This window comes from Pristis pectinata, chromosome 13 (assembly GCF_009764475.1).
Source record: "Pristis pectinata isolate sPriPec2 chromosome 13, sPriPec2.1.pri, whole genome shotgun sequence".
NCBI lineage: Eukaryota > Metazoa > Chordata > Chondrichthyes > Rhinopristiformes > Pristidae > Pristis > Pristis pectinata.
In genome coordinates, this window is record NC_067417.1 from 2,684,968 (window position 1) to 2,698,876 (window position 13,909).

At 50.3% G+C, this 13,909-nt stretch overlaps 1 protein-coding gene across 1 annotated transcript in view; it reads right to left on the minus strand.

Moving 5' to 3' along the window:
- Window positions 1–13,909, minus strand: part of LOC127577454 (fatty acyl-CoA hydrolase precursor, medium chain-like) — a 459,511-nt gene that overhangs the window by 363,908 nt on the left and 81,694 nt on the right. The window contains exons 17-20 of the mRNA XM_052028678.1: window positions 10,626–10,779; window positions 9,953–10,057; window positions 9,101–9,205; window positions 1,470–1,624 (exon numbers count right to left, since the gene is read on the minus strand). Of these exons, the coding sequence (XP_051884638.1) occupies window positions 1,470–1,624; window positions 9,101–9,205; window positions 9,953–10,057; window positions 10,626–10,779 (519 nt within the window). The remainder of the gene's footprint in view (window positions 1–1,469; window positions 1,625–9,100; window positions 9,206–9,952; window positions 10,058–10,625; window positions 10,780–13,909) is intronic.

The window sequence follows — 13,909 nt, forward strand, 5'->3', positions numbered from 1 at the left end:
CACAGTACAGGCCCTTCGGCCCACAATGTTGTGCCAACATTTTATCCTGCTCTAAGATCTATCTAACCCTTCCCTCCCACATAGCCCTCCATTTCTCTATCATTCATGTGTCTATCTAAGAGTAGCTTAAATGTCCCTAATGTATCTGCCCCCACAACCTCTGCTGGCAGTGTGTTCCACCCACCCACCACTCTCTGTGTAAAAAACTTACCCCTGACATCCCCCTTATACCTTCCTCCAATCACCTTAAAATTATGTCCCCTCGTGTTAGCCATCGTCACCCTGGGAAAAAGTCTCTGACTGTCCACTCGATCTATGCCTCTTATCATCTTGTACACCTCTATCAAGTCACCTCTCATCCTCCTCCTCTCCAAAGAGAAAAGCCCTAGCTCATTCAACCTATCCTCATAAGACGTGCTCTCCAATCCAGGCAGCATCCTGGTAAATCTCCTCTGCACCCTCTCTAAAGCTTCCACATCCTTCCTATAATGAGGCGACCAGAACTGAACACAATACTCCAAGTGTGGTCTGACCAGAGTTCTATAGAGTTGCAACATTACATTGTGGCTCTTGAACTCAGTACCCCGACTAATGAAGGCCAACGCTCCATACGCCTTCTTAACAACCCTATCGACCTGCACGGCAACCTTGAGGGATCTATGGACGTGGACCCCAAGATCCCTCTGTTCCTCCACACTGCTAAGAGTCCTGCCATTAACCTTGTATTCTGCCTTCAGATTTGATCTCCCAAAGTGAATCACTTCACACTTATCCAGGTTGAACTCCATCTGCCACTTCTCAGCCCAGCTCTGCATTCGATCAATATCCTGTTGTAACCTACAGCAACATTCTACACTATCCACAGCACCACCAACCTTTGTATTGAGAGGTTGTACAGAGGTTGAGAGGTGGAGAATGGCCCCACTCCTGGGTTCTTTCATGTTAGATGACATCTATCGAGGCAAAAGTCCTGGGAGGCTTCACAGGAACAATCTCCACCAGGTACTGAAGGACATCTGAGGGTCAGTGATTAAAGCTTGTTCAGGAAGGAAGGTTTGTGGAGCTTAAAGGGAGAGGTGGAGGGATTAGGGGGGATTTCTGGTGCTCAGTGCCCAGGCAGCTGAAGGTGTAGCCGCCAGCTGTAAAGTGACTGAGCTCAGGGTTGATCAAAGGCCAGATGTGGAGACCTTAGAGCTGAGGCCTGGAGATGAGGAGAGGTGAGATCAGGGGCGTCTGATCCAAGGGTACATCCACGCACACGGGGTGACGGCTCTTGCCCAAGGTTAGGACAAGAGCAAGCTTTGAGAGAGTTCGACGATGAGGTGGTGCAGGGGAGAGGAGTATTAGCAGGGCGTCACCAGGGAGGTGGGTTCAGGAGGACGTGCTGGTACAGGGGAACGCCCTGCTCACAAGGACACCAACCACCCTCTTAGCCTCAGCTCCTGCACATCAGGCAACCGACCAGCATTACCTCTGAGTGTACAAGACTTTTTACACCCTCCTCAGTCGTCACCCCGAGCAGATACGGGATCTTCCGGAACTTTCCATCCTGGAACATCTTTTGAGGATCCTCAGGAAGGAAATAGCCATCCACCACAACAGGAATTAACTGGTACAAGTCATTCTGTAATGGCAAGCAGGGAGGCAAGGGAAGGTTAGTAAAGACATGAGCACATGGGAATATCGGAGCAGGAGTAGGCCACTTGGCCCCTCAAGCCTTCCCTATCCCACCATACAATCACGGCTGATCTGCCTCAGGCCTCATCTCCTCTTCTGTGCCATTTCCCCATCCCCTGATCTTTCAAAGTTATACCGACCTCAAATACCCCCAGTTATCTAATCTCCTTAACCTCCTGGGGTAGAGAATTCTGGAGTTTCACCAGTCCCTGGGAGAAGTTCCTCCACATCTCAGTTGTAAATGACTCCCCTCTAATCTTGCAACTATGTCCCTTGAGTGAGAGCCTCCCACTGGAGGAAGCATCTCAACATCTCCCCCGCTGAGTCCCCTCAGCTTTCTATAAGATCACCCCTCATTCTCCTAACCTCCAGAAAGTATTGGTCTGATTTCTTTAGCCACTGGTGACAGGACAAAGCTCTCACCCCAGGAATTATCCTAATGAATCCCTTCTGGACTCCGACCAATGCCTGTACATCTTGGGGTGCAAGTCCATGGCTCATTGAAAGTGGCTACACAGGTAGACAGGGTGGTTAAGGCGGCTTATGGAATGCTTGCATTTATTAATCGGGGTATTGAGTACAGGAGTCAAGAAGTTATGATGCATCTCTATAGAACTATGTTTAGGCCACATTTAGAGTATTGCGTGCAATTCTGGTCACCTCACTGTAGGAAGGATGTCGAGGCTTTAGAGAGGGTGCAGAGGAGGTTTACCAGGATGCTGCCTGGATTAGAGGGCATGTGCTATCAGGAGAGGCTGGACAAACTTGGGCTCTTTTCTCCGGAGCGACGGAGGCTGAGGGGTGATCTGTTGGAAGTGTATAAAATTACGAGGGGCATAGATAGGGTGGACAAGCAATATCTTTTTCCCATTATTGAGAGATCCAATACCAGAGGACATGCATTTAAGGTGAGAGGGGGTAGGTTCAGAACAGACGTGAGGGGTACGTTTTTTCCTGAGAGAGTGGTGGATGCCTGGAATGCGTTGCCTGATAGGGTGGTGGAGGCAAATTCATTGGGGACTTTTAAGAGGGGCTTGGATGGGCACATGAATGAGAGGAAAATGGAGGGATATGAGCATTCTGTAGGTAGAAGGGATTAGCTATGTCGGCACAACATTGTGGGCCGAAGGGCCTGTTCCGTGCTGTACTGTTCTATGTTCTATGTACATCCTTCCTTAAAGAAGGAGACCAGAACTGTGCACAGTATTCCAGGTGTGGCTCACTGACACCCTGTCCTGCTGTAACAATTCTCCCCTAGTTCTAAACTCCATCCCTTCTACAACACCTTGCTCAGGGGCCGAACAAGCCAGGGTGCTTCACAGCCAATGAAATACTTCTTGAAGCGTCACAATGTAGAAAGTGCGGCCACCATCTTGTGCACAGCAAGCTCCCACAACTGCCCCCACTTATATCCCTATGGTCAGGCTGGCTGTGGAGGGTTTAAACGAGCAGCAGAGGTTCAGCAGCCAGATGGTAGTTTCAGAGGGAAGAGGTGAGGATTTAGTAAATGACTTTAGAAGAAGCAGCTGTCTTGGAAATTCATCTTTAGAACATAGAACAGTACAGCACAGGAACAGGCCCTTCGACCCACCCTGTCTGTGCTGAACACACTGCCAAATTAAACTAAATCTCTTCTGGATGCACATGATCCACATCCCTCCAGTTCTGCATATTCATGAGGCTGTCTAACAGCCTCTTAAACACTGCTATTGTAAGGTATCTTTCTGGCATTGTGCTGTTGAAAAATCACTGTAATGTGACATTAACAATGACAGTGTTCAAAAGACACTTAGACAGGTGCATGGAGAGGAAAGATTCAGAGGGGTTTGGGCCAAATGCAGGCAAATGGGATGAGCTCAGGAGACACATGGGTCGGCATGGACGAGTTGGGCTGAAGGGCCTGTTTCCGTGTTTCTTCCCACATTCCAAAGATGTACAGGTTAGGAAGTTGTGGGCATGCTATGTTGGCACCGGAAGCGTGGCGACACTTGCGGGCTGCCCCCAGAACACTCTACACAAAAAGACGCATTTCACTGTGTGTTTCAATGTACATGTGACTAATAAAGAAATCTTATCTACTTCTTCAGGGGATGGAGGGTGAACGTGCACCAGGGGATCAGCAGTGGAGAAGGCTTTAAATTCCTGGGCCTTAACATATCGGACGACCTGTCCTGGACCCAGCACAGAGATGTCATCATAAGGAAGGCACGCCTGTGTCTTTACTTTTTGGAAGGTTAAGGAGGTTGGGGTTACCGAACACTAACAAACTTCTACAGATGTGCTGTTGAAAGTATCCTAACTGGTTGCATCACGGTCTGGTGCGGCAATTCGAATGCGCAGGAACGCAAGAAGCTGCAGAGAATAGTGGACTCTGCCCAATACATCACGGGCATGTCCCTCCCCACCATCGGGAGTATCTACAGGAGGCGCTGCCTCAAGAAGGCAGCATCCATCATCAAAGATCCCCACCATCCGGGCCGTGCCATCTTCTCGCCGCTCCCATTGGGCGGGAGGTACAGAAGCCTGAAGTCCCACACCACCAGGTTCAGGAACAGCTACTTCCCTTCAACCATTCGGTTCTTGAACCAGCCGGCACAACCCTAATCACCACCTCAGTATAGCGACACTGTGACCACTTTGCACTACAATGGACCCTTTTTTTTGTTCCAATTGTGTTCTTTCTTGTATAATTTGTAGAATATATGTTTTTCTTGTGAATGTTGCGTCTCTAATGCTGTGTCTGTGATGCTGCTGCAAGTAAGTTTTTCATTGCACCTGTGCACACATGGACTTGTGCACGTGACAATAAACTTGACTTTCAACTTTCAAGAGCTTCTGGCTCTCATTCATTCCCAGAAGAACCAGCTTTTAATAATTCTGAAGGTTCAAGCCCTGCACTATTAAAGGTTCGGATGCAGGTGGCACTGTGACTCAGCAGGTAGAACCACTGTCTCACTGCTCCAGGGACCCAGGTTCAATCCCGACCTCCGGTGCTGTCTGTGTGGAGTTTGCACGTTCTCCCTATGACCGCGTGGGCTTCCGCCGGTTCCCTCCCACATCCCAATGACATGCGGGGTTGGTGGGGTTTCTTCCAGTTCCCTCCCACATCCCAACGACATATGGGGTCGGTGGAGTAATTGGCCGCTGTAAATTGCCCCCAGTGCGTGGGCGAGGGGCAGAATCTGGGAGGAGTTGAGAGGATTGCGGGGAGAATAAAGTGGGATCAGTGTCAATGGGCCCTTGGCAAAAGGGCAGAAGTGCCAGTTCAACATCCCTGGCTTTAGGCGGGATTGCTGTGGAGTGTGGTGGGTGCGGGAATGATAAACGAGGAGCAGAGGAGAGGTAGGTTTACAGGAAAGATTGGCAAGTGTGGCCATTGGATTGAACCGTGGAACAAAATACCACTGGGAGTGAACAACAGGCTCCAACCATCAGAGGGGGTGGAAGAACAAGTGTGTGAGCTTGAACTCAGAGATAATCAGGCGAACAGGAGATTTTTACTTTAGACAACAGAAGAATGTTACAGAACCACAGAAGACTACAGCACAGAAACCAGGACACTCGGCCCTTCTAGTCTGTGCCAAAACTTTATTCCGCTGGTCCCATTGACCTGCACCCAGTCCATAACCCTCCAGATCTCTCTTTATTCGAAGAAATAATAGGTGAGTGGGTAGAATTATGTATAAAAGAGGAGTTGGTGAATGTGTGTGAGAGAGGATAGGTTGCAGGGGTGGAGGGCAATGGGGGGGTGGGGGGGTTAGGCCAATGGGACTGCTCTGCTGAGGGCTGACGTGGACCTAATGGACTGAATGTCCTCCTTCCGAAGTCACCACGTGTGGCTGGGACACCGAGGTGGAGCCCTGGACATCCTCAGTCTCCGTGCTCACTGAACGTCAGTAGTTGTCCTCTCTCCACAGACGCTGACTGCCCTGTTGGGTATTTCCAACGTTCCCTTTTATTTTGGAGTTCCAGCATCTGCTGTATTCTGCATCTCAGTTCCAGCGTGTGGCTTCTTCCCTCTACCACCCACGGAAACAGGCCCTTCGGCCCAACTCATCCATGCCAACCATGATGCCCACCGAGCTAGTCCCATTTGCCCGTGTCTGGGAAATCCCGCTAAACCACTCCTATCCACGTACCTGTCCAAGTGTCCTTTGAATGTTGTTATTGTACCTGCCTCAACCACTTCCTCTGGCAGCTCGTTCCATATACTCACCACCCCCTGTGTGAAGAAGTTGCCCCTCATGTCCCTTTTAAATCTTTGCCCTCTCACAAACCTAAACCCTCTAGTTTTAGTTCCCCAACCCTGGGAAAAAGACTGAGTGCATTCACCCTATCTATGTCCCTCATGATTTTATACACCAATATATGGTCATCCCTCAATCTCCTACCCTCCAGGGAATAAAGTCCCAGCCTGGCCAACCTCTTCCTATATCTCAGGCCCTCGAGTCCCGGCAGCGTCCTCGGAAATCTTCTCTGCGCTCTTTCCAGTTTAAGGTGGACTCTTGAATAAGATACAAAAGCCTGAAGGCACGTACCACCATGCTCAAGGACAGCTTCTATCCCGCTGTTATAAGACTATTGAACAGTTCCCTAGTACGATAAGATGGACATTTGACGTCACAATTTACCTCACGCTGACCTTGCACCTTGTCGTCTGCCTGCACTGCACTTTCTCTGTAACTGTGACACTTTATTCTGCATTCTGTTATTGTTTTCCCTTGTACTACCTCAATGTACTGATGTGATGAAATGATCTGTATGGATGGCATGGAGAACAAGTTTTTCACTGTACCTCGGTACATGTGACAATAATGAACTAATTTACCAATTTAATAACGTCTTTCCCATAACAGGGCAACCAAAACTGTACACAGTTTGGTGCGACCTCACCAATGTCCTGTACAACTGCAACATAACGTCCCAACTGCCCTGACTGACAACAGCAAGGGTGCCAAACGGCTTCTTCACCACCCCGTCTACCTGGGATCCATCTCCTCCCATTTACACCTCTTCCGGACAGACCAGCTATCATTAACAAACATCCATTTCCCTCTTAGGCAGCTCGCAAAGCAATTGCGTCACCTGAACAATTGGGGTCTCCACCAATCCCAGCCACCTCTGTTCTATCCACCCCTCCTCCTCTCTGCAACTGAAAAAACATTTAATTTCCAACTTCCCCAGTTCTGATGAACGGTCCCTGACCGAAAACCTTGTCTCTCTCCCCGCAGACGCTGCCTGACCTGCTGAGTGTTTCCAGCATTTTCTGTTTTTATTTCAGATTTCCAGCATCTGCAGATATTTCTGTATTTCAATATTTATAAAATGTACCCTGGTAACCATGGGAACAACCACTCAGGACCAAATTTGTCCCATCTTAGCAGTGCACCCCTCCAAATCTCAGATACTTCATATTAAATCCAACATAATTAAATGGAGACACCAGAGACTGCAGACACCGGAATCTGGAGCAACACACAGTCTGCTGGAGGAACTCAGTGGGTCGAGCAGCATCTGTGGGGGAGGGGGTGGAGGTGGGAGGGTGAAGGTGGGGGTGGGGTGGAGGTTGGGGGGGGGGGGCGGGTAGGAATCAGAACCAGGTTTATTATTACTGTCTTACATGATGTGAAATGTGTTGCTCTGCAGCACCAGTACAGAGCAAAGACATAAAATTACTATAAATTACAAATTAAATAAATAGTGCTTAAAAAGGAATAACGAGGGAGTGTTCATGGGTTCATGGACCGTTCAGAAATCTGATGGTGGAGGGGAAGAAGCTGTTCCTGAATCACTGAGTGTGGGTCTTCAGGCTCCTGTACCTCCTCCCTGAGGGTTCAAGGAGAAGAGGGCATGTCCCGGGTGGTGAGGGTTCAGGTGACGTTTTGAATTGTCAGCATTTTGGGTGGAAACCCTCCATCAGGACTGAGAGTGGGGAGGGGAGATGGTCAGGATGAAGAGAGGGGGAGGGGTGAGACTGGGGCTGGAAGGTGATTGGTGGACCGAGGAGGGGTGTAGAAATGATAGGCAGGTGGAGCTGGGTGGGGGAGGGATCAGTTGGGAGACAGGGGCAGGTGGGTGATAGGCTCAGGCAGATAATAAAGGGTAGATGGAGCGAGGTGGGGAGAGGGGAGAGCAGAGAGGGAAGCTGCAGGGAGATGTGGGAACACAAAGGTGAACAGTGCGGTTGTGAGGGGCAAGTGGTGGGTGTCTGCAATGTGCTGCCAGGGGTGGGGGTGGAGGCAGATACGATAGAGGGGTTTAAGAGGCTGTTAGACACATGAACGTACAGGGAATGGAGGGAGACGGGTCGTGTGCAGGCAGAAGGGATTTAGTTTAACTTGGCATCGTGTTCGGCACAGACCTGGTGGGCCGAAGGGCCCGTACTGCTCTGTGTTCGAAGTAAGGACAATGGGAACCATTGGGGGCAGCGGAGGAGGGCAGGGGCACCAGAGCCAGACGGGGTGGGGGGCAGTGTTGGGTGAAGTGTGTGGGGAGTGGGCGGGTGGATGGAACCAGGAGGGGGGTGATGGGGGGGGCTGGAGGGGGGTAAGGGGAAAAATGGGAGGAGTGGGGGGAGATCGGAAGGAGACTGAGGTAGAGAGATGAGAGAGAGAGATAAGAGAGAGAGAGATAAGAAGGCAGAGAGAGGGGATTGGTGGGGGGGTAGATGGGGGGGGGGAAGGAAATCACCAGAGATATGGAACAACACACACACAAAATGCTGGAGGAACTCAGTGGGTCAGGCAGCATCTATGGAGGGAAGTAAACTGTCGACGTTTCGGGTTGAGACCCTTCCTCAGGACACCAGAGCTATGGGTTACCTGAAATTGGAAAAGTCAACGTTCATACCGTTGGGCTGCAGACTCTCCCACCACAGGTAAACGGAGCATTTATCACTTCCCCCAGCGCCATCTCCAAACCTTTGACCTTCCTCAAACTGCTCCAAACTGTAGCTACTGTTGCACAGTCAAGCACAGAACTACTTTGTGCACAGTGCGATCCCACAATTGTCCCTGAGATAAACAGCCAGTTAAGGCCAAGAGAAGGTCAGCCCCTCATGCCTTCCCCACCATCCAGTAAGATCACGGCTAATCGTTGACCTCAGTACCAACGTTGCACGTCTCCATGAGATTACCCCTCACTGTTCCAGACTGGGGAGTAAAGGCCCAGACGCTTCTCGTTCAACAAATGCCCTCGCAGGAATCAGCTGGGCAAACCCGTTTCTAGTGACGTTGGTTGGGGGTCCTGGGGCACATCCCTGTTCTCCTTCCAAGACTTAGGGATCTCTTAACAGGGCCCTTGGACACATACACAGAGCCTTGGGTTGGGTCTGCTCTGAGACAGGTTCCTCCTGGTGGTAAGGGTGAGCAGCCCTGGGGACATTTCACCCGATCGAACACCGGTGCCTTTGAACGATACGTACCACACTGTTGGTAATCTGGGACATCTCGTCTTCGGTCTTGTTCCTGAGGCACTGGAGCAGGAGCTGGGATTGTGTGTCACTGCAGCCTGCTATCTCAGCAGCTTCCTGTGGAGAACAGACACAAAGTGGGAGTCCACCAGCTTCTCCCCAGTTGTCCCAGGCAGCGCACACGGCACAGTGGTGCAGTGGGTACAGACATCACCTCACTGTGCCAGAGACCCGGGTTCAATCCCGACCTCCAGTGTTGTTTGTCTGCTGTCCATCTTCTGTCTGTTTCCCCTCTCTCCCACGTCTGTCATCCTGTTATCTCCTGTCCATCCCGTCCCTCCCCCCCACCCCAGCCATCTCCTACTCATCTCCTGCTGTCCCTCACCCAGCTAGTTGTGCTCCTACCCCCACCCCCAGGGCAGTGAAGTTGTTGTCAGGTATCTGAGCTCCTGGGCCATGACATCAGAGCAACATTCTCATCTCCTATTTCCTTTCAACTCAGGAGGTGGCCATTTGGCCCATTGGGTCTGTGCTGGCTCTGAGCGATCCCATCAGTCCCATTCCCCTACTTACTTCCCTATAACCCAGCCACTGCCCCCAGTTCTCCTGTTACCCTCCTGCACAGGGGTAATTCACAGCAGCCAATTAACCCAGCAAGCAGAGCTCCTACCCCAGACCTCCCCCTCCTCCCCCAGTCCCCTCCTCTCTCCCTCCACTCTCCCTCCACACCTGCTGTGTGTTGGGGTACCTCCCGAAACCACAGCTGGGCTGGGTTTCACGAGGCTCCCGAGGTAAAAGGACCACGCACCGTGACCTCTGCACGAAACAAACCCTGTGTAACGCACCCCTGATGAAGACACTCACGTGTGCCAGCTGGGTGGGCAGTGGGGGTAAGACACCGGGCATCAGAGCGCTCCCACTTTGTAGAACGGCCCTGTGGAACAGGTCAGCGGAGAGTGGAGACAGCGTCTGGAGAAACAGGAGAAGGGAGTCACAGAGGATACATGTTCCCAGCTCACCACCTGTCCACCTGTGCCCGGGAACGGGCATGGGAATAAGAAGGTTGCTCCCAGCTCTCCCCGAGGAGGGATTGGGAATGGGAGCGGGAGGGAGATCCATGTTGGTGAGAGGACGGAGGTTGGAGTGTCGCGGTGGTGGGGATTGGGAAGTGGTTGGAGAGGGAAAGGCCAGAGCTTGGGGTTGGGAGTGATTGGGAGAGGGAACAGTTGGGGCAGGATGGAAGATGGACGGAGGTGGGCGGGGAAAGATATGGGAAGTGTGGGAGGGGTGGGCTGTGGGGTGGGGTGGGGCATGAAGTCCCCACTGCTGTTTAACGGTGAGACCTCCCGGAAGGCGGTTGAATCTCCAAGCGCTCCTAGCTTTCCGGTGACCAAAGGATCGGGAATGTCGGGAATGATTCGGCGACTCCCCTCTCCCTCCCCCTGGGACAGTTCACGACGTGGTGCTGGGCTGGAGACAGGTGGGTGAGGGGCTGCAGGTGGGGGGGTACGGAGCAACCTGTCTGTGGGGTCCGTACATGCAGAGAGACGCTGAGACCCCCGACAGACTCCCCAAACAGCGTGACTTGCTGGGGGTCGCCCCCAAACTGCCCGATGTTCCTCTGAACCCACTGTAATGCCGCCACTTGGTCCAGGAAGCCGAAGTTTCCTCTCGCCCACTCGTCTCCGGTGCTGCAGCAAGAACAACGTGCAAGGAAAGGGTTAATCCCGGACTCTCAGCTTTCTGTTAGAAGACACCACGTCAGTGAAAAGGGACTCAAGCCGAGGACGAGTTAAAAGGACACAGAACAGTACAGCACAGGAACCGGCCCTTCGGCCCACCATGTCTGTACTAACTAATCCCATCTACCTGCACGTGGTCCGTATCCCTCTGTTCCCTGCCTGTTCCTGTGTCTGTCTAAATGCCTTAAACGTTGCTGTTGTGTCTGCTTCCACCCCCCCCCCCCCCCACCCTGGCAGCCCGTTCCAGGCACCCACCACTCTCTGTGTAAAATCTCCTTTAACTTTTCCCCCTCTCACCTCCAAGTTATCGCCTCTATTATTTGATATTTCAACTTTGGGTAAAAGACCCTGACCGACTACCCTACCTGTGCCTCTCATAATTTTATAAACCTCAATCAGGTCTCCTCTCAGCCTCTGACGCTCCAAAGTAAACAACCCAAGTTTGTCCAATCTCTCCTTATAGCTCATACACTCCAATCCAGGCAGCATCCTGGTGAACCTCTTCTGCAGCCTTCACACCCTTCCTGTAACGGGGCAACCAGAACTGCACACAATACTCCAAATGCAGCCTAACCAGAGTTTTATACAGCTCAACATGACTTCCTGACTCGGGTACTCAATGCCCCAACCGATGAAGGCAAGTGTGCCGTACACCTTCTTTACCACCATATCCACTTGTGTTGTCACTTTCAGGGAGCTGAGGACTTCCACCCCAGGATCCCTCTGTATATCAGTGGTCCCAAGGGTCCTGCCATTTACTGTACAAGCTGTCCCTGGGTTATGTAAAGGTTCTCATCCTGAGAACTGTCCGTAAGACAATTTCTCCATGTCAGAAACCCCCGTTTCTATAGTAACTCACATCATATCACCCTACATACACTCACTGTAACTCCATTTCATCGAATATTCACCCACACTACCCACAATTAAACTAATGGAATATATACTACATCCAGTCATTCATGAATACCACAAAACATTTTATTATTATTATTACTAGCTTGAAAAATGCTTTAAAAATCTCCAGGAGAATTTGCGTAAAGTTGGATTTCTGTCAGTTCATTCATAACCCAGAGAGCCCCTGTATACTGCTTGCATTTGACCTTCCTAAATGCAACACCTCATGCTTGTCAGGATTAATTGATAAATTGGTTTATTATTGTCACATGTATCGAGGTACAGTGAAAAACTTTGTTCTGCATGCCATCCATACAGATCATTTCATCACATCAGTGCATTGAGGTAGTACAAGGGAAAACAATAACAGAATGCAGAATAGAGCGTTACAGTTGCAGAGAAAGTGCAGTACAGGCAGACAATAAGGTGCAAGGTCATAATGCGGTAGATTGTGAGGTCAAAAGTCCATCTTATCATACTAAAGAACTGTTCAATAGTCTTATAACAGCGGGATAGAAGCTGTCCTTGAGCCTGGTGGTACGTGCTTTCAGGCTTCTGTATCTTCTGCCCGATGGGAGGTGGGAGAAGAGAGAATGTCTGGGTTGGGTGGGGTCTTTGATTATGTTGGCTGTTTTACCGAGGCAGCGAGAAGGGTAGACTAAATGTAGATTAAACTCCATCTGCCATTTCTCCACCCAAATTTTCATCCGATCCATATTGAACACACTTACCTAGGCACAGAGCCCAGCTGAAAACCAGCAACACCCTTGAGTGTGTCCACAAGCAAGTGTGTGATTGGCTATCAGTGAAAATACCAATAATTATGTTATCATTGTACGTGACTGTTATTCGTGTTGTCAATTGTCATTGCGTACAAGTGATTATCACCATAAATTCCATGCATTTATTTAACAGGTCACTTATTGTACAAAAGCCAACACACATTGAACTGTCTCATCTTGAGGAATAGTTTATGAGTAAAAGCCCTTTCCTTACATCAGAAGCGAGTGGGTGCAGACAAACAGGTCAGCAGTAAACCACAGGAACAAGATCCGATCGGCACATCTAATACCAGAGGCATGCATCTACTAGAGGACATACATTTATAGTGAGAGGGGGTGAGTCAAAGGAGATGTGCAGGGCATGTTATTTTACACAGAGAGCGGTGGGTGCCTGGAATGTGCTGCCAGGAGTGGTGGTGGAGGTAGAAACAATAGGGGTGTAGAGCCATAGAACACTACAGCACAGAAAAGAGGCCATTCGGCCCTTCTAGTCTGTGCCAAAACTTTATTCTGCTAGTCCCATTGACCTGCACCCAGTCCATACCCCTCCAGACCTCTCCCATCCATGTATCTATCCAATTTATTCTTAAAACTTAAGAGTGAGCCCACATTTACCACGTAAGATGGCAGCTCGTTCCACATTCCCACCACTCTCTGAGTGAAGAGGCTCCCCCTAATGTTCCCCCTAAACCTTTCCCCTTTCACCCTAAAGCCATGTCCTCTTGTTCTTATCTCTCCTAATCTAGGTGGAAAGAGCCTACTCGCATTAACTCTGTCTATGCCCCTCATAATTTTGTAAACCTCCATCAAATCTCCCCTCATTTTTCTACGCTCCAAGAGACGCATGAATTTGCAGAGAATGGCAGGATGAGACAATATGTAGGCAGAAGGGATTAGTTTAGTTAGGCATCTAACCACTAGTTTAATTAGTTCACCACAACATTGTGGGCCGAAGGGCCTTGTTCCTGTGCTGTCCTGTTCTGTAACTCACTTGCTGTGGGCAGCTGGCTCAGTGTTTGGATGCAGTGGGGTGGGATGGTGCTGGTTCTGTGGACGATCACCGATCTGACCAGTGAGCTTGTATCACACAGGTAGCGGGCACATCACAACAGCACTGAGATCCCTGACCGGATTCTACTGCCTGTGGAGGGCAATTCGGAACTTCAGGGAGTATTCCATGACCTACTGGGTCACCCTGTGACTTTTCCCTAAAGGAATTCTGAAACAAAGTCAAAAACAGGCACTTTTCCTTTTGATGGAAACTTGTCTGCTTCCTTGCTGACCAACTTCTAAAGTAACTCCGGGTGAACAGACGCCACTGGCTCGTGTGTCAGATCAGGTCTGGGAATAGCGTGAAAGGCAGATAAAGAAAGAGACACAGGATCATAGGAAGAGAAAGA